Raw genomic sequence first — 20,429 nt, 5'->3', positions numbered from 1 at the left:
ATGAACTTCAGTCCCAGACAGGTTGTCAGATTTACTAGCCCCTTGTACCCATGTGTTCTGAGAGTGTAAGGGATGCTGCAGGTAACATAGGAGGAGCTTAAGCTGAAACACGAGCCGCGAACCTTCGGATAAGGGATAGAACATAAAGATTTTTTCCCTCCGGTACTTGTGGGTTATCGGGACACATCGCTTTAAAAATAGGTTAGGTTAGGTTAGTGTAAGATTTGAGGTTTTCACAGCGGTGAGTATGAAGATTTCTGTCTTCTGGGTTGTTGCACTGTGTAGTATGGAAGATGTTTACCCTGATGACGGAGGCAGTATGACTTCTGAAACGTTGGTTAACATCGACCAGACTACACAGCGCAACAACCCAGAAGACAGAAATCTTCAGGTTATGTTAGGTTAGATTAGGTTAGATTAGATTAGTTTAGGTTAGGTTAGATTAGATCAGGTTAGATTAGATCAGGTTAGGTTAGGTTAGATCAGGTTAGGTTAGGTTAGGTTGGGTTAGGTTAGGTTAGGGTTGTTGTTATCTGTTAGTTCGTTCAGTTATTTATTGCTATCCACACACATTAACCTAACCTGTGGACAGCAATAAATAACTGAACGAAGTAACAGATAAAAACAACCCTAACCTAACCTAACCTAACCTATTTTTAAAGCGATGTGTCCCGATATCCCACAAGTACCTTCCCTCCTTATGGGAGATTGAGGCAACAATTTTATTATCTTGTTTGCCCAATCGTAGTTACCTCTCATCTCCTCCCTACAGGTGTACCCCGGCTGCTACTCCTAGTTCCTAGTGGGCTTTGCTCTATGGCTGCACGTATCTGACCCTGATTTCCTGGAACGTTTAAGCCCCCCTACTTGTTCTGCTGGTTACCAATTTTAGTCGTGTATCTTTATTGCTTAAGTCATCACCTGAGGCGTGAACATTAGTTATTATTCTTGGCTTGGAACTATGGCTGTGACGCGGTTATATTCCTTGCATGCTCTAAGAGTTCTAAGTCAACAATTCCTACAGATTCACAGCAACAACGAAGCAATATACAAATAAGTAGGCCTAACGTTACTGATCCAGCATTCGCGATTATGGTTAATTGGTGGGTTTCCATTCTTGTTCCTGTATCAACTCATCTACCTTATGGTTGGCTAACTTTAATTCATCCGTGTGTGCGAGTATGTTCTTTATGGGCGTTCTTATAGAAGTTGAATCTATAAGCTTGTTGCTTTCGGTCTCACAACAGTCCATGGTTAGAGTCAAAGGTGGTATTACGTCTTTATCTGTGTTATTTGCATAACCTTCTGTGAAAGATCTGGTTAAGATTTGCTATTCATAACCAGTACAGTCCTTGTAGAATGTGATTTTACCATTCTCCTTGATTTTCACGTCGTACGGCTCCTGATCCCGGCAAATTATAGTTCAATGAATTGGCTCGGGTGCGACAAATGTCCACACGTTACCCTTTAACGGAATCCACAATGTTTCCTTAAGTTCAATAATCCGCTGTGAGCAACTCTTTGGAATGTCTCGAATAGATTGTAACATTTGCACTTCACTTTCTGTGGATGACTGAATTCATTGAAGAGAAAAGTTCTAATTCCTGCATGATTTTACAATGTGATCATTCTCCCTTGCTTAAACTAACAGCGTATTATTTGGTGGTATCTACCACAAGCACTTCCTTATCTGGTTCCATGAATATGTACTTGTTACTGTTCTTATTCATCCCGACGGGAAATGATAACACTCTATAAATATTATACGTGTAACGACTTACTAAAGTTACTCTTACAACATATACTAACTTACTGACTATCAAATATACTTCGGTGTCTAATATCGTAATTAATTGGTATGTTTGGGCGTCGCTCAAGGTTACAGGGACATGCAAATCCCTCCGAAAGTCACTCTGACTGGATTTAAAAATTCCTAACAACCGAGCAGGCGACAAGACATGTGGTTGAATAATGCCCTTCAGACCGCTTGTATAATGACGTCATATTCACGCCCTATTGGTATGGCGTGCTTGTTCAAGGCCACTAGCAGCGATGTGCACGTGTACTTGTGTATGATCCACCCTTTCTCCTTGTCAATCTGGTAACTGACTGCCATAAGACCCTTTGCTAATACAGCTTCATTTCTAGCTACGTCTTGTAACGCGTAGTTAACTAACCTCAGCGTAGACTTCGCTACAGTCATCTGTTCCTTGGATAATTTAATAAGGTCCATCTGTTCAGTCTCCAGTTGTTTTATCTTCCTATTGTAAGAAGCTTCATTTTCGTCGTCTAAAACTCCAAAGATGGCGTGCGAAGCTCTTCCTATCAAATTTACTATCCCTCGTTTCCGCCTATGATTTACATCATCTGATCTGGTTATCTGGTTCACGAGATCACGCAAATGCTTATACTTGCTTAATTTCCTATCTGCTTCATTGATCATCATTCGACAGCTAGTTACATTCATCCCCAAGGGTGCTATCATGTTTCTTACAAAATCCCAAAGTTAATGCTATGTATTTTTCTCTCATGTCCAAATTCTCGCTTGCTTGGCGAGTGTCTACATACGTCACCACTTTCCATTCGCTGCTGTAAAGACTTGCTTCTGCCTGATGTTCAAAGTACAACCCTGGAGCGCTCGGAATATCCTCTACTCGAATATCAAGAGTCAGGTCCCGGTATCGCACTTAGTGCGGAAACTGCTAAAAGTGCCCACATCTGCAATTACGCATAAAAAGTTTTCAGTAAATTTGTATGCATCCCAATTTCCTTTGGCCCTTTTCCTTCTCTATCCTCTTGATTTTGTATGGCCCAGAGCTTGCTGCCTCTAACTTGCGGCTGCGTCCACCTCTAACCGAAAAATCCTTCATTAGAACAAGATCGTGAACCTTAAATTGTGGAGTGTGAACAGTTTTGTCGTAAGACTCCTCACTCCTAAGTTTTGATGACTCCAACTTGTTTCTTGCCAATGTGTAACCGCTCTGGAACCTAGCCTTCAATTCTCGCACGCGTAAAACCCGTATCCTGGTAAATTTTCTAATCGTCCAAACATGAGCTTAAAGGCTGTGAAGTTTGTAGAACTATGAGGCGCAGTGTTATGAACAAAAGCGGCGTATCTCACCCACTCGTCGCAGTCACTCAATTCTTTATTCACAAAGCATTTCCCATTGGGTTTGCACAGGATTTTCATTTGTTTCAATGGGAGGAGAGATTAAAATAAACTTGTTCACCCAATTAATTACAAAACCAAACCAAAATGAAGTATGTTCTTTGTGTTTTTCATCTTATCTACTGCGTTTACCTGTATTTTATATAAGTTAAGGAATAAAATAGCATAAAATGATACATGCAATTCCTAGTTTGTTTTCGGAGCTGTTTTTCTAGTGCAGAGTATAACTAATTATTCTTTTGGCATTTCTCCTTATAGGTCATAATGCCAAACGTTTATGTGAGAAAGTCGAATAAAGGATCTTGGTCAGAGGAGGATTTGCGACGAGCTATAGAAGCTATAAAAATGACTCTTTCACCATAGAAAATTCAATATTTCTGAATCCACCTTGAGAAATAGGCTAAAGGAAAATGTTTTTGAAAAGCATGCTTTGGGTCCAGATTCGCAAATATGTGTCGATTCGGAAAAGAAATTAGCCGATCACATCAATAAACTTCAGGCATTTGGGTTCGCGCCAACACAACGCGATATAAGAATTATGGCATACTCTTTAGCAGAAACACCGGGTATTAAAGATACTTTCAATACCGAACAGAAGATGGCCGGGAAAGTTTGGTTCGCATCGTTTATGCGGATAAATCGTGATTTAAGCGTCAGAAACAGTCGAGCAAGAACAGAAGGCATGAATCGTGAGGAAGTTAAGAATTATTTCAGTCTTATGACATCTATTTTGACCGAAAACGATCTTCTGCGGAAACCAGGCTGCATCTGGAACTGCTACGAGATTGGGCTACAATTGAATAACGAATCACTATTCTGGCTTGTTGCAATGCGGAGAGGCAATTTTTACCCCCTTTCTGTATTTTCAAAGGCGTTTACGCAAAACCTCAATATGAAAGGGGCGCACCACCAGGTTCAGTAATAAAGATGAGGAGAGAGAGCGCTTATATCAGTAGTAAATTATTTATGGATTGGATGACTCAACATTTCATTCCACGAAAACCGCTAGGTAAAAATTTGCTGATACTTGATGGCCATAGTTCTCATATGAACAGCCCAGACATGCTGCAAGTCGCCGCAGATAGTGATGTTATCATCCTTTGCTTGCCAAGTCACACAACCCATTATCTACAGCCTTTGGATCGGGTTGTATTTAAGCCTTTCAAAACCTATTTCAAAGATGCTTGTGAAAAGTTGTTCACGGCTCGATAAGGAACAGGAAGAACTACAAGAGAGGATTTCGGCGAACTTTTAAATTCAGCATGGTCTCGCGCCGCTAACGTTCAACTCGCAGCTTCTGCCTTCCGTGCCACTGGCATTTATCCTCTAAACATAGATGCAATTCCCGAACACGCCTATTTGTTACCCTGTGATGTAGATGCCCAACAAGGAAACACTGAACAACCTCATACTCCGAGCAGACCTTCGGTCACAACTCCGACTTCTCCATCCGCTCAAATTCCTGTCTCTCCTGAATGCACACCGACCACATCAACGGTTCCCTCCTCAGACGTTTTACCCAATTGTCAGCCGTCAACATCTACGCAAGCTAAGGTGACCCCAACAAAAGTTTTAAAACAAATTTCACCTTTTCCTCACAGTTTACAGCAAAAAGGAAGCGGAGTGCGACAAACGTTACTGGTCCTGAGTACATGAACACTCAGAAAGAAGTACAAGAACGTAAAAGAAAGAAGAACGAAGCAGCTTTAAAAAAGAAGAAAACAGCAAAAGATAAGACGAAACAAGGAGTGACTGTGAGGTCTCGGCAATCTAAATTAACAAGAAAGAAACAAAGTACAGGCCGTAGAAGGTTTAAACGTGATTCTCCTACACCATCGTCAACATCTGGCGAAGCCAGCGATGGAATGGAACTTCTGTCAGTCCACGTCAGAGAAAACAGAAGCGACGAATGCGTAGAGTGTTTAGAACATTACTCCGTTACGACTTCAAAATCGGACTGGATAAAATGCATCTCATGCGGTAGATGGCTTCATGTGTGACCAACAGTGTATTGATTGCGGTCGAAAGAAATCCGGCAGAAGAGAAGAAAGTAGCAAGAATTTGTATTAGAATGGTATCCGGAGTATATAACCCTTTTCGGGATCTCTGTCCGACTTAGTCCTCCTTGTACTTTACGCATATTTTACGTGATCTGGAGTCAAACTGAGGCTGGCAAACAGTGTCAGCCTATCATTCAAGATTTCTTCTTTGCACTAGTTCTATGCTAGTTTTTCTGGTAAGACTTTGTGTACCTGATAACAGTAAAAGGAGGCAGGAGAGAAAAGTCATTTTATTCTGACACATGTCTAAAGGAAGCCAGGATTCCACACCAAGTGTTTTGCCATACATCTTATAGTAAAGGAATACCATCGGGTGTGTTGCTGTCATATTTACTTAGAACAAAAGTATTTCATATCTGATAAAGTTATAAAACAGTTATCCCATTTTCCCAGTAAGACATTCTATTTTTTAATTATTTTTGGCGCATAGAGCAATCCACCACTGACATGTGCATATTGTTTCGTCTTCTTATCAAGCATTCTTTGTGTGTAGTGACTTCATTTTTTATACTTCGCGTTCTGTTTCACTTTCCTGGTGTTGAATTTGGTCTTGACTTTTCGAAAACAAGTAGGACGAAAGAAAGCGTAGCTCTGAGAATGTGTAAGCCAACGACAGGAAGCAGATAGGCACCGCTTATTACGCATTTCACTAGCGATAGTGGTACAGTCCGTGAAAAATATTTCACATGGTCAGAATTCAAATAAGAGGAACTGTGATCCTCTCATCAGAACATATTTTCACCATATTTAGCAAAGTTTCTTCTGTTCTATGCAAGTTATAAAAGAAAATCAAACCTGTTCATAATAGTAGTTGAATTTATACAGTTTGTGGTATTTAAATAGACCAGAAAAGAGCCATAATGGTATTTAAAACGGACCGCAAAGGGTTAATATTAGTAATTAAGTACGTTTGTTGTTTGATTCAGTTTTTGTTTGATTAAGTGTGTTTCTTCTCTTGACTTACAATAGGCCGACTTAACGTTCTTAAAATTACGAAGAATAATATGTGTGTTTTTGAGTATAAACAGTCGGATACAATTATCTATTTATTTTCTGTAATAATAAAGTTTCTAATTAATTTTTTAATAACAATTTCTAATAACGTTTGATCGAAATAAGTAATTCAAACAATAAACCATCTGTCCTACCCATGTGCGCAATCTCACCTACACGGTTAGGAGAGATTGCGTAAAATCGAATGTCTGAAAAAACTGCATTATCTTATCAAAAATTGAAAAAAAAATCGGAATATTGTTCATTAAATATGCCTAACATACCAAAGAACACATGTGTACACTTACTTACGAAAATACATAAACTTTCGATTTTTAGTGATTTTTTCCCGAATTGTACGCAATCTCTACTCGCTTTACCTTATTCCTAAAGGTTTCACTCAGAGAATTACGTCTTAAGTAAAACAAAAGACTAGCACGACATTCTCTACATCCTCGCGGTTTGCTGCTTCAACGGTGCTGCTACCATGAATTTAGACAATTCATCCCGTTTGGTTAATATGGATCGATTACCATTATGGCTCACATTCAGCGGTCCTGCTATATCAATACTGCATTTCTCCATTACACCTGTTGGTGTGGTGGTCAATGTTTGCGGTATCTTCGTATTGCGCTGATTCAGTTTATTCTGCTGGCATTTCGCGCATCTTCTGATGTAGTGGTCAATATCGGTTTTTATCCCTTCCCATGCCACATACTGCCTTATTCTGTGATAGGTAAGGTTCAAGCCGACATGTCCCCCGATAGTGCTTTCGTGCTTATAATTTGCTGCTTTTCCTTGTAGCCCATTATCTCTGTCCCTGAACCCATTTCATTTGTAAGTTCCATGTTTTTTTCGGGTATTCCTGACTCATATTTGGGAACAACAATAACAAATCAAAATGACACTCATGAGGAAGTTAGGAGGAGATTAAATTCTGGAAATGCTTGCTACTTCCCAGTTCAAAATGTTTTTTCTTCCGGTCTGATTTCTAAGAACTTCAAAATTAAAGTATACAAAACAATAATCTTGTCTCTTGTTTTGTATGGGTGCAAAACATGGTCTCTCACTCAGAGGGAGAAACACAGATTGCAGGTGTTTGAGAATCGGGTGTTGAGGAGGATATTTGGGCCTAAGATAGAAGACGATAGGGTCTGGAGGAAACTGCATAATGACGAGCTTAAAAATCTGTACTGCTCCCCCAATATTGTCAGGGTGATTAAGTCAAGAAGAATGAGATGGGCGGGGCATGTAGCGCCCATGGATTGGACAAGAGGTGTGCACCGGGTACTGGTTGGGAAGCCTGAGGGGAAGAGACCTCTAGGGAGACCTAGACGTAGATGGGAGGATAATCTCAGGCGGGATCTATGGGAGATAGGAGTTGAAGGAGAGTGGATTTTGTTGGCCCAGGACAGGGTCCGGTAGAGGGATTTGGTTAATTCGGTGATGAACCTTCGGGTTCGGTAAGCCATCTGGTTGGTTGGGTCCACTATTTGGGAAGTCTGAGGAGAAGAGACCTCTTGAGAGACCTAGACGTAGATGGGAGGATAATCTCAGACAAAGAACAAATTTAAAAATGTTAGAATTCTTCTTGCCCCACTTTTCACAGTGCTGAGGCCACACCTTTCCTCCGACCACTGTTTCGTCTGTCAACAGGAAATGATGTCAATTTGCCCGAAAAAACCAATCTCCTACGTCGGAAGTCGATACCGCCTTTCATCACACTTTTGAAAGCAGAGAAGACGCGTGGAACAAATAACGCTTTGGCCATGATCGAGAAGTTGACATTTTTCGATTTCCTGGCCGCAGAAAGCTTTTAAAGTTTTGAAAATGGAAAAGTTGAGATGTTGGAGAAGAAAAGTTTTATGGCCCTCTAACTGCACAATGACGTCATTTTTGCCAGCTGTCTGCGTAGCCTTCAAATTCTTTCAATGCCTCGTGTCCATCTCGGACAAACAACGCTCTGTTTCTCCTTTCTGGGTTTCATTTTTAGTCACTTTCGCCGCGCGGTCTGTGGCGTGGGCCTTGTGCAACACAAAACAAATGCACATATTTCACCATGCGTTCCTAAATTCACATAATTTTAATACGCTCTTTATGTCAGTAAGTAAATGTCTATATTGATCTCACCGAGACTTCAGTGTTGCCTCTCGTGTCGAATCATGGATGAGTGCGTTACGTGAAAATGTGCTCCTAACCCAACTCTCACAGCAGGGGCTCAGAATACATCCACGGGAGCAGTTCTTCGAGACAGACAGAACGATCCCAAAAGCACAAAGAGTTAAACAATGTCAAACGTGTATAGCAGACCTGTCCATCGTTTTTTTGTTGTGCGGGCAATTTCGACAAAATTTGGTCTGCAAGCGGACAACATGAAGTTCGATACATAATATGTTTTATGCATAAATATACGTATAATGATAACACGGGAAATTCCCTAGTTTTTAAATAGCGCCAGGATTGTCCAAAATTCATATATGCTACTGCGTCCAAGGATACTTAAAAAATATCTTATCCCTGGGGAGACAACCCAGGAGAAATTATTACCTTCTATATGCTACAAAATAGGGGCACAGGGTTGGCCATAATGTAAAGAATGCTTCAATGCCGTTATTTCCAACAATGTAAAGGTGTAACATTCTTGATGCCTGAACAATGCCTGTCTACAAAATACGTACTTCATTGTTTTAAAATATTGTATTGTTCGCTTTTGCTTGCAGTTTTTAGAATGATCTTATTGTCATCTGTATCTAAATATTTTACCAAGTTCTTAATTAACTCTGATCAACATCACACTTGGTGGGCTCCGGCATCCCGAACAATATGTCCTCATCTCTTCCTACCTTGAGCTACCTTCTTCCGTAGCTTAGTTCGTCGTAGTCTTTCATACCTATTCCGAGGCCAATTATCGGGTTTCTGGACAACGAAATATTTTCCGGGAATCAGGTCATCAGCCTAATGCCCCAACCCCCAACCTGGATCAACCCGTACTTGTGACAAACTGCTATCGAGTCTGGAGGAGCACCATCAAGTAGCTTGAATCTCATGTTGCTTCTAGGAAATATCAGAACAGACGGAAGAAACAAGAGAAGACATTTCTGCTGATGATGCCCTTCTCTAAGATGAATTTAGGCAACTTATGCTGAACCAGTCAGGCCAACTCATCGCAGTTAAATACACAACGTGAATTAAACTTTATGCACAGCACCAGAGGAAAAACTTGATAGAGCCTCTGGAGTAACTCTTGCTGCCAATATGCCTTGAGATTTCTGTGAACTCTGGTTTTGGTGTCAACTGATAAATCTTCGCAGCCATTTCCAGTACTCCTTACCTTGTTGTACGTAAAATAAATAAGAAATATTATTTTATGTGGCGAGATCAAAGGCCATTCTCTTGATATCTTTCAGTGTGGGTCCAAAAAATTTGATTTACATCTTAGGATAGTAACTGGATAACTCTTCAAGATATTGGTTGTGCCTCCCTAGCGTTCGATTTATTTTCCAAAGCTGACGTTGCTAATTCAAACACTTTTTTTAGGATTGTATCAATCCCTTATGCTTATTCCTTGCAGCTCTAATAGCAACCCAAAAGTCAATAGAATATCTGAGATCTGTGTGCTTAATATCATCCACTTCGAAAACAAATGCAACTGATTGCCACAAGTAAATAATGACACCCGCTTTCAATTAACACCTTGTCATTAAAATTACATAAAATGTAAAACGTTTACATAGCAGAAATGGATCTTTGTAATTAGCTTTCGCCTTGCAACAATGTTACAAACATAATCTCTATATGAGGAGTTCTCATACTTTTTCACTGGCGTACCACTAATTCTAATTTAACGCATTAAATGTACCACTAACCAATTTCGTTCAGGCAAAATTTATTTATGTTAATATTATCTTTTTATTTTCTTTCTTAGTTCACGTACTAATCAACATTGGCTCGTGTACTGCCAGTGGTACGCGTACCATAGGTTGAGTAATGCTTCTCTATACAGTTTTCACTCAACTGACAAAACTGCACGTCCCGCAAGTGTTGTAACCCAACAGGAGACTTCACTAATCAGCTGTGCCAATTCGGTGGCAGATGTAAGTATATGGGGAGGAGGTGATTTTATTCAAATCCCTTCTAATTTTTATACCAATTTCACAAATATATATTAAAATTTATAAGACTGATAAATTTATTTGAAACGCGAATAAATGGATGTAAATATGGCAAAAGACTTATTATATTATGGAATCAGTATTGTATAACAGTTCCTCGCCAATAACAAGAGTCGATATCCTTTCACATAGGTCATCAAACCAAAAAAATAATCCTTTTAAAAACATAAAAACTCATACAAATTTAATAGCACCCTTTAAATGATGTAAAAATATATAAGGACAGTAACATTTACCAATTGGCTACCACCATCCAGGATTTGATGTTCTCACGGCAGTAAGTACGAAGATGGCTATCTTTTGGGCTGTAGCACCTTGCAGTCTGGTAGAAGTTTACCAAAGTTTCAGGGTTCCCTGCTGCCTCTGTCATCAGGGGACGTGTACTTATCGCCCTGATGATGCAGGCAGAAGGGAACTCTGAAAATTTAGTAAACTTCTACCAGACTGCAAGGTGCTACAGCCCAAAAGACAGCCATCTCCTTCACCACCTTAGCACTTAAGACAGAGTCACTGAAGAGAAACATGCCTGAGGATTGAGGCAGACAACACCTCTGAAACATCAGTAGATATCTATCAGACTGTACAGTACAACATCCTAGGAAGTGGCATTTTCACTCTACAATACATAAATGTTACCCTCAGTGGACTAGTTGTTAGCATGCTTGACACTGGACCCAAGGTTCGCGGGTTCATACCCGGCCAAGGTCGATGGATTTAAAGGATGATAAAAATCCGTAGCACAACTTCGTTTGGAGGGGAAGTAAAGTCGGCGGTCCCATGTCGTAGACTTACGGCATGTAAATGAACCTTGCTAGCATGATATGTTTCATGTTTCATCAGCAAAATTCAGTGGCCATTTCTCACCCAAGTCTCCTGTTTCACTCCTATATGGCTCTGGCTGTCAAATCAGGATAGAGTATAAATTGTGCAGAGTTAGTGGGGTCACTTACTAGTCTCGCTAGCACCGGAACGCCCAAACGGGAATTGACGGACACGGAAAATGAAATACTTAAATGATTTGTGTAGAAAAAAGCAGCCTTCCTTATATTACCATTCTCAATCGATCTGGCAAACATGATAATCAGGTGAGGCAAAATGACACTCTATTATTGCTGATACGGAGAATTTGTAAGCTGATGAATTCTCCTCTACTTTATCCTCCTCTCCTCCTGATTCATTGTTGGCACAGAGAATTCACAAGATCATCCTCTTATTTTCCTCCTTCCTGCTCCTTCTGCATCACTGCTGGCATGGATCATTCAGAAGAATATGCATCATGTTCATTTTCATCCTCCTGGATAATTGTTGACGTGGAGGATTCACAAGATTCATCCTCCTCTATTATTGTTGACAACTGGGCAAACGCCTGGAACATTAAATATCATAACAGTTCTTTTCTGTTTCTATAAGTTAGCAAGTTATGAACTGTATGCACGTAATTCTAAAAATGTCACATTAGCAACGACAGAGTTGTCTGGGAGAATCGACATACAGAAAGAATTTGCTGTTCACATGACATTTCTTATGCAATAGACAGAAATTGTTACGTAAGTATCAATACAAATAGTAAATGTGTATATAACCATACAGGCACAACAAAAGTTGCTTATATTTTCAAACATACGTAAAAACTGAATTTGGGTATAGATGCTGCCACCTCAGAAATTTAGAGCTTTTTTGCTCTGATGGACTGCAGCACTAGAGAGTATGAGAGAATTTATAACAATTTCTCAAACTTAAATTAAAATTTATAAGATTGATTAATGCATTTTAAAGTTGGAGAGATGGATTAATGGACATTTCACACAGCTCTTAAACTCTTTACCAAACATTTTTATTGGTGGAACCACTTGATCATGCATGCAGAATACCGAAAACGTGTTATTTTCTACTCCAATAAATTAACAAGTTAGAACATGTATGCATAGAACAATAATTCTATTTCCACCGCAGAATGTGAACTTTGCAAATGGCATCAGTGTTAGTAGACTAATGTTTGGGATATTAACCTTTGAATAGGGGTATGTTGGTTAGTTGATATCATAACACAGGATTCCCCAATGTTTCTCTAAGCTGCATGAATTTCCACTCAGGAAACACGTAAGTAGTCATGTTAAGTCTTTGTTATTTTCTACATTCAAACAAAATTGGAATGTGCAGACACATTTCAATAAAACTCTCCAATAACCAATCTAATGAATATCTGTTCAGAGGCTCTTGAGTTTTACATGCAGAAAGACAGACAACGTAAAACTAATAGGCATAACTCTTATAACTACCGATTGTGAACATAACCAGAGAAAAAGTATAAAACTTAGTAATAATTTCAGACTTTCTTTCTTTCTTTTACATCTGACCAATCCCTACGAGTTTCTTGGTTTTGGCGAGTCTTTGCAATCACCTGCAATAGTTTTAAGACTCAACTGTCAAGAAAAGAATTAACTCATTAACACACTGAGAGGTATATGGCAATGAGTAAGATTCATCACTGTTAAATAAGCACACATAATTATACATAAACGGAGTGGAATTCAAACCCATGAAAGTAGCGTTAACTCCAGCCTAAATCTGACAACTCTTTGGCAAATACTGGCCACGGCTCATTTCTTTCTATTGCCAAATGGTCTTTAAGAAACAGACTACAATTTAGCTCACAGTGGCCACTTATAAAAACAGCACTGTATCTAACAAAAGCTATTTCATTCTAGGTTAAAATTTCTATGTAGTGAGAGAATTCCTAAAATAGTACTTGAAAATCCACAATTTTTCAACTATGACAGTTCTGAAGAAAATAACACCGGTGTCATTGTCACTAGGAGTGAAAGAGTTATAAGTCATTTATGTTATAGTATGGACATCGTAGCCAGCAAAGGTTCCACACATACCAAGTGCTGATTTACTGTTCGTTTGTCTTTACGTGCCGACTTCTGTAATTCGATGCGATGTCTCGTGTCATCCATTTCCTTCTTTTGGACGTAAGGCTAGGAACAGAAGAAAACAACATTTACACACGTGTGTTACTATACTCTGACATGACTTATAAGATCTTAATTAAATTTGATATTTACAGTACTTTCAAACATAAGGACATGTACGCTTTGTTCTATTCATTTGATTCTGTTGCAAGTGAATTAAATTTGATGAAATTTGGTATTTGGTAACTAAAACCTATATGATAATGATATCAAGGATGTTCTAGCCAGTGAGTACGAGGTGAATTTGATGCTTTGAGAGAAGAGGTTCCAGACTTCAGAAAGCACAAAACACTTTTTGGATATTTGCATCACACTTTGAAGTAGATTTTGAGACAGTGTCAAGAAATGTTCAAGTAGAGCTCAGAGAATTGCAAAGCGTGGAACAAATGAAATTAAAATCTCTTGCAAAAATTTTACACACTATTTCTAAAAATAATCTAAGTTCTGTAAACATAAATGTAACTGAATTATTTGTATTCTCCTACATTTGTGACCAACTGTTTTAAAGAATAACGCATTCTAAATAAACGTTACGGAGAAAAGATAAGGACAAACACGTGAATGTGAATAAACTACTGCCCCCTCTAATATCAGAGTGGATATATCCGACCTGGTGAACCACAAGCAGTACCAAATATCGCATTAAAGGTCAGCAGTTCAAAACTGCCCACACTCCATATAAAATTACATTACACTCATGACATGTTTCTGTATTCTCCATTTCCTCATAAATTTGAATCCAAGATCTGTCTGCAACTGAAACTGAGGGGCATGTTGGTTGATATTATAATGTTAAAGTCTCTTCTTTTTCCTGAGGATTAACATTTCTTTTGACTGTTACAATCAATTCTATCTACTGTTTTTATAATTATATTAATGTATTCGAAAGGCTAGAATTTTGAATGGCTCACATAATCGAAGCAAAACTAAGTAAATGAATGGTGAATGTCATGATTATTCAGTACTCAAGAACACATCCCTTGTGTCTAAAGAAGTATTGGAATAAATGTCACAGTTATTTCACTGCAAATGACATAATTATATTTAGTACATAATTGGCTAGTAAAGCTTGTATTTTGCCAGCAATGAGCATCTAATTTTTCAATATGGCCCTCACTTTGAAAAGTTTGTACATCTCTGCAGTGAGGGATCCAAACTTACCAACTCCTTCTCGACAGAAGGGTCATCCCCTTCCAACCTCTCTCCTAGGTCATCTTCTTTGCCACTTTCCTGGTTGAGGTCCTAGCACCAGAAGAAAATTACAATTAAAGACTTGTGTTACTGGTGTAAAGATCTTCATTAAATTGTACGTTTGCAGCGCTCAAAAAATGTAAGGCAATTTAAATATTGCTTGCTCTAGTCATCTGATTATGCTGTGAATGGATTAATTTAGATTAAGTAAGATATTTAGTTCATATAACTCCAAAAATGATGATAGCAAAGAGTTCCACACTTACCCATCCCAAATTAAATGGATCTCCTAAAGTGGGTCTCCATCTCACTGCTTCAAGACACTCAGTTATGTCCGCGACAATCATACGGGACATCGCGTTCATCTCTGCCACCAAGAGAAAATAACATTTACACTTGTGCGTCACAGTGATCTGTTATTTATGGAAAGGTCTTCAATGAATTTGGCATTTACATTTCTAACAAAAAATATAAGTCCATGTGCGCATTGCACTATTCATCTCATTATGTTCTGAATGGATTAAATTTGACAAAATATGGTATCTATTCTCTACAACCACAAACATATTATGTGGAACAATTACCTTTTGTGAGAGACAAATTAAAATAAGATAGTTAATACACATTTGAATTACCTAAAGAAAATAATACAAAATCTTACGTTGCTTTATTCATTATGCAAGTAAGCATAAACATAGGTCAGCAAATGTTGTCAACTCAGTCAAATGAAAACTCCACTTGCCTGACCTCCCCTTCTCAACAAAAATGGTTTGAAACAACTGATTACAAACCTATTATATACTTATAGATTACTTAAAGATGTTTACAGCAACTCAGACTCCATTACACCAAAAGACACTATGGTACCGAATCCTGAATTACAAAGGACGTAGAAGGAAGGAAGTGGTCATTCCATAATGTAACATACGATCCCAAATTTCCCTGGGGGACTCAGGAAACTCACAAAAAACCATCTGGGCCGAGATCTGAACACACAACCTCCTGAATATGAAGCAGGAGTGCCAACCTCTTCACTACAACATTTGTACGGTTAAGATGTGAGCCAGTACTGTCGGTAACTCCTCGCATCTTAACGTGTCAAAACAGGGCATTCACATACTTATAAACAGAATGAAATGGTGAATCGCAATTGGCTGGTTTGTTGATCACTGTGTGTGTACACATTTGTATTTGTATCTGAAGCATTTATTTTGTTTTATTTAACATATTTATTGATCAAGAATCTTTAAAGAATGTGTTTACACCAGTCCATAAAAACTACACCACCTTTAAACACATACGTTATTTTGGATCAGTGGTACCAAAATTAATATTCCCCATCAAAATATGTGTGCTATTTATTTTGATATACAGACTGTCACACTCTGGTTAGAATAGTACATATCTACTCTCTTACAAACTGCTTAACTGTCTAGTGCATTGTCACTCCTGATAGTTTTGTTCAGACGTGTAGTGTGGTAAAAGTTGAAGATGGCTGCCTTCTGGATTGTAGAACTTTACCGAGGTTTCAGAGATCCTTCCTGCCAAAATCATCACTCTTAAAGATGGAGACAGCAAGGATCTCTGAAATGTCGGCAAACGTCTACCGGAAAACAAGGTGCAACACCCCAGAAGAAAGCCATCTTCAGACTCACTGCCATGAAAACCTCAAATCCTACATGGTAGAAGTTAATAGACATATCAATTTTGATCCATCAACCTGTTGACAAGGGCTTTAAGCACCCCTGAAATGTCAGTTAGAGGGCACTAATACCAGAAGATTGTCAGCTTAACTCCTGAATGTATCTTAAGGAGTCATATCAGTCCACTTCACACTCTTACATAGTCTTCAATTTTTATACCCATATCAACCTAAATCCACATAAGTGTACTAATTCCTCCCTTTCTGTGTATCTGTTCCTTCTTGTACCTACCTTGAATACAAATAAGATGACAAACATCATGACCAGGAACCAAACTACTTTAGTGGAGCAGAAGCATCTCGAGAGGTATGCAGTGCATTCTCGCTCCACAACGTTTATTAGCCAGGCCACATATTTGTCCTTGTGCGCAATGATCGCTGGTGCTGGGCCTCGTAACAAGATAACTGCAACAGAATATTAGACTATTAGTACGATCATCTAAACGCACTTCATATTGTGGTCTCCCTTGACAAAACTGACACTCGTCTGCTCAAGAAATTCCGTTCATGTCATTACTCTATTCGCAAAACACTGCCATTTTAAATTGTCTCTTTTCTCCATGATTTCCAAAAAAGTTGTCAGTGGAACCACGGTTCCGGAGAATTTGACGTAAATACGTCTATACGGAAAGGAAGTTTATATATTGGCTTTATTCTAAATATTTCCTTTATACATGCTTTACAATCGAGATAAGTTTGATTAAGACATTGCTTATTCAACTTCAATTAGTAAGGCTTCAGATGGGTCTGTGGTAGCTGAATGTAATGTAATGTAATGTAAGGTAAAGTAATGTAATGAAATGTTTCCTAGGTAACAAAAATGCCGAGTAAATAGATGTTTCCTAGGTAACCATTGCTGTTTATTTGTTGATAAACAGATGACGTTTCCTAGGTAACCATCTTACACATTTTCGTCACACTTTTTTGCGGAACGACACTGACCCTAAAATATAGACGTATTTACTTCAAAAAATTTCGTGCCCATCCCCCTCTCAACTTTACTGCCTTAATAATCTTCGGAGAATAGCAACCACTGAAATACACAAGAAAATGCTTCGATATAAAGTGACGCTTAAGAAACTCTTCCATCTTCCACTCACTTTAACCATTGATGGATCACTGAACATAAACAGCATACTGTTCTTTGACACCTTGGTCTCTTCACTTTCATGATTTAAATTTCTTTTTGTAATTTTGTCTACTTTTGTACATACGTGGTGGGGGCTCAGAAGATCCTGAAATGCACGACAGAAAGCATTCTCCGAATCTAAACTTTTAACGTATTACATTTTGTCACATTCAATATCGTTGCCGTCTAGCCTATAAGTTTGAATCCACGATCCCCAAGCAGAGTTTATAATGCCTGGAGACAGAAGGAAAGAAATGAATGATTGACTGTCTGCATCATATGTTTCTAGATAGTCATAAGTTAAATTCCGAAATTTCATGGTTTTTTAAAGGTATCTCTGACATTTTCGTAGACAGTTGCAGTGACATTCATCACGTTTTTCTCATTTCACATTTACGTTCCGATAAACGTTTTCAGAACTCGGTTTCACACAAACAAATTAAAAATAATTTTAAACATTACATTTTTCACTTACTCATGTCTAAGTCCTCCATTATTCACAAAACGAAATGATCTAATAACACACCATAAGCATCATACATATAAAACACACACATTTTCGTGGAAACTCAGCTACAATATTTCCAAACACGAGATTATTTTACAATGAACCTAGACACAACAGTGATATAACGTATTATTAACGTGAGGAGGGATTATAAACTTTCTAGCAGAGGCAATTATATCCTAATAAACGTTTTTAGGACTCGGTTACAAATAGACAAATTGAAAATAATGTTATAAATTAAGTATTTCACTTACCTACGTCCAAGCCCTCCATTATTTACCACAAAATTCTCAAATACACCTCATACACAATAAACAAATACGTTTCCATGGAAACAGCGACAATGTATCCAAACAAGAGATTTCTTCGCGGCCAACAATGTTATTGTTACTTCATTTACAACAATAAAATCGAAGTTGTCCTCAGAACTAGTCTTGTAGGGTGGAATTGAGCAGTGAGTGACAAGCCCACTGCCTCTGCACAACTTTTACTCAATCCTGATTTTGTCTACTACAGCCATCTAGTAGGGAATCTGGAGAGACCTGGATGAGAAATGGCCGCTGAATTTTTGCTTACGAAACATCTCGTATCATGCTCGTTAGGTTCTTTTACATGGCTTGAATAGCTGTGCCGGAAGGGGGCAATAGGCCCGTTCCTTGTATAGTAGTTGATGATGATGAAAATCGCAGTTAACTACAAGTATACGTAGTATCTTTGATGTAGCAAAGATTAACATGATTTTAATTTTCTCACAAAGATGTGTTTGCGGCTTCAAATTCGGTATCTCTGTGAAGGAATATTAATATATTACGTGATTGTAAATGCTACCAATGAGGATAACATACACAGAAAAGTGGGTCCATATGTTCATGTTGTATTTGGACTAAGAATGGAAAAGTAACATGATATTTCAAAAAATTTCATAACGAAAATTAATATTTTGTGTAATTCGTGTTGTCGCATCATTTGGGGTGGACACATGCACTGCGCATGGCGAAGCAGAGAATATGAGGGTATGGGTAGATTGGATTCATCTGGCTGAGGATTTGATTCATTGTAGTAGATGTTTGTGATCTTTAAAAGGTAGGAAATTGCATGAATGGCTGAGTGGCTCAGTTTATGAAGAGCAAACCGTCCATTTTCTCTAAATCAAACACCATGATTTAAGCCCACAAAAAAATTCATATTTCAATTGTGTGTTGTAAACTAAATGAAACGGCGCCTGTGATTGTATGAAATCTTGCTACACCGAGACTACAGATCCTACATACGCTTATACAAAAATGCAGTATAATATTTATCAATACTAAAATCAACGGCACTTTATGTTTTGACGAAATGAAGCTAGACATTCTTGTTATTGACTAGTATTTGAATTAAATAGCTTCAGCCCATTGTAATTACTTTAATGCATAATGTTTGGTGTGCATGAATACTAGATTTCACCACTTTTGTAAATTTAGAATTTAAGGTTATGTGGGAACAAGGTTACATCTGTTAGAAATATGCTATGCATACAAAAGTTACATGAGCGTGTGATGAACTTGGTCCTCTATTTCACTGCCAGGGATAGAGATATACCGGGTCTACAATTTATGAGGCTGCGGTCGTGCTTGCACGACTCCCGCCGACATCAACAGAGCGCCGGCCGACCAAGCAATGCAATCACGACCGCAGCCTCATAAATTGTAGACCCGGTACTATGTAGGCGGCAGTGTAAGGCCCAGAGCAGAACTGATCAATATGTGTTTCTGGCAGTAATCAAATCCCCGTTGACCAGTACATAACTAGCTTCTTCATGAGCTCAGGATGTAAGGTAAACCAAATGTTACTATAAATATAGTTGTGACCATTTTATTGTTGAAGCAGTTTAGGAAATAAATTCAGATGCCTTTTCTCCTTCAAGTTTTTCAATCTATATGGAGGCTAGTTGGGATACTCTAATTGCATAATATGCAATCTTGTGGTTTCAGTGCATAACATTCATTAGTACTGATTATTACCAAATTAAAACTTGGCAGATACGATCTCAAAGCTTTGACATCATGATGACGTATGTAGTTGCTAATAAACAGCAAATGTGTTTCCTATAATTTGCATGTTTTTGTTATCATCTGCAACCAATCTAAATTAAATATTTTATCAGTTACCATCATGAAAGAGAACTCAAAGTACAGCTTTTTATGCTTGCCTTGTGGTTAAATGAACATCTTATTAATTAGTAAACATTTACTGTTTGAGGAACTTAAAGGGATGTCGTAGTATGAAAATTATAACAGCCGGAAGTCACAACTACTTATCAAAAACTTGTCTTCAATAAACAGTCGTTCTTGAATCAAATGAAAATATTACTCAATTAATCTGATCAAAAGTCATGCGTACTCTTTTAATGCCTCAACAAATTATATCTGAACAATTATTTCCCTTAAAATGGTAGTTTTCTAAGATGTTACAGCCTGTAGTCTGGTAGACACGGATAGACGTTTCAGAGGTGCTCGTTACCTTCACCATCAGGATGATCATAATTGCC

General features: G+C 38.3%; 2 protein-coding genes across 7 annotated transcripts; one reads left to right on the top strand and one right to left on the bottom strand.

Annotated features, from left to right (window-relative positions):
* Positions 1-3,433: 3,433 nt before the first annotated feature.
* LOC147872402 (uncharacterized) lies at positions 3,434-4,381 on the top strand. The gene is made up of 2 exons (XM_087357034.1): positions 3,434-3,524; positions 4,179-4,381. The coding sequence occupies exons 1-2, from the start codon at positions 3,434-3,436 to the stop codon at positions 4,379-4,381; spliced, it is 294 nt and encodes a 97-aa protein (XP_087213160.1).
* Positions 4,382-9,953: 5,572 nt separating this feature from the next.
* On the bottom strand, positions 9,954-18,211 carry LOC147872401 (uncharacterized). Of its 6 annotated transcripts, XR_015537418.1 has the most exons (8): positions 18,154-18,211; positions 17,477-17,625; positions 16,495-16,667; positions 14,827-14,927; positions 14,531-14,611; positions 13,280-13,375; positions 10,891-11,760; positions 9,954-10,708 (listed from the first exon to the last, which is right to left on the bottom strand). XR_015537418.1 is itself a non-coding variant. In XM_087357174.1 (7 exons), exons 4-7 carry the CDS (start codon positions 14,923-14,925, stop codon positions 11,650-11,652), a joined length of 387 nt encoding a protein of 128 aa, XP_087213300.1. In that variant the 5' UTR covers positions 14,926-14,927; positions 16,495-16,667; positions 17,477-17,625; positions 18,154-18,211; the 3' UTR covers positions 9,954-11,649. The 6 variants fall into 6 exon arrangements, 5 of the variants coding, with proteins under 5 accessions (XP_087213300.1, XP_087213303.1, XP_087213301.1 ...); XM_087357174.1 differs by having other exon boundaries at positions 9,954-11,760; XM_087357177.1 differs by lacking the exon at positions 17,477-17,625 and having other exon boundaries at positions 9,954-11,760; positions 18,154-18,175.
* Between the last annotated feature and the right edge of the window lie 2,218 nt (positions 18,212-20,429).

Source organism: Zootermopsis nevadensis, unplaced genomic scaffold, assembly GCF_977971745.1.
Source record: "Zootermopsis nevadensis isolate Lab colony 2312 unplaced genomic scaffold, Znev_1.0 Znev_ptg000028l, whole genome shotgun sequence".
In the NCBI taxonomy this organism is placed as follows: domain Eukaryota; kingdom Metazoa; phylum Arthropoda; class Insecta; order Blattodea; family Termopsidae; genus Zootermopsis; species Zootermopsis nevadensis.
This window is presented reverse-complemented; position numbering and strand designations above follow the sequence as displayed.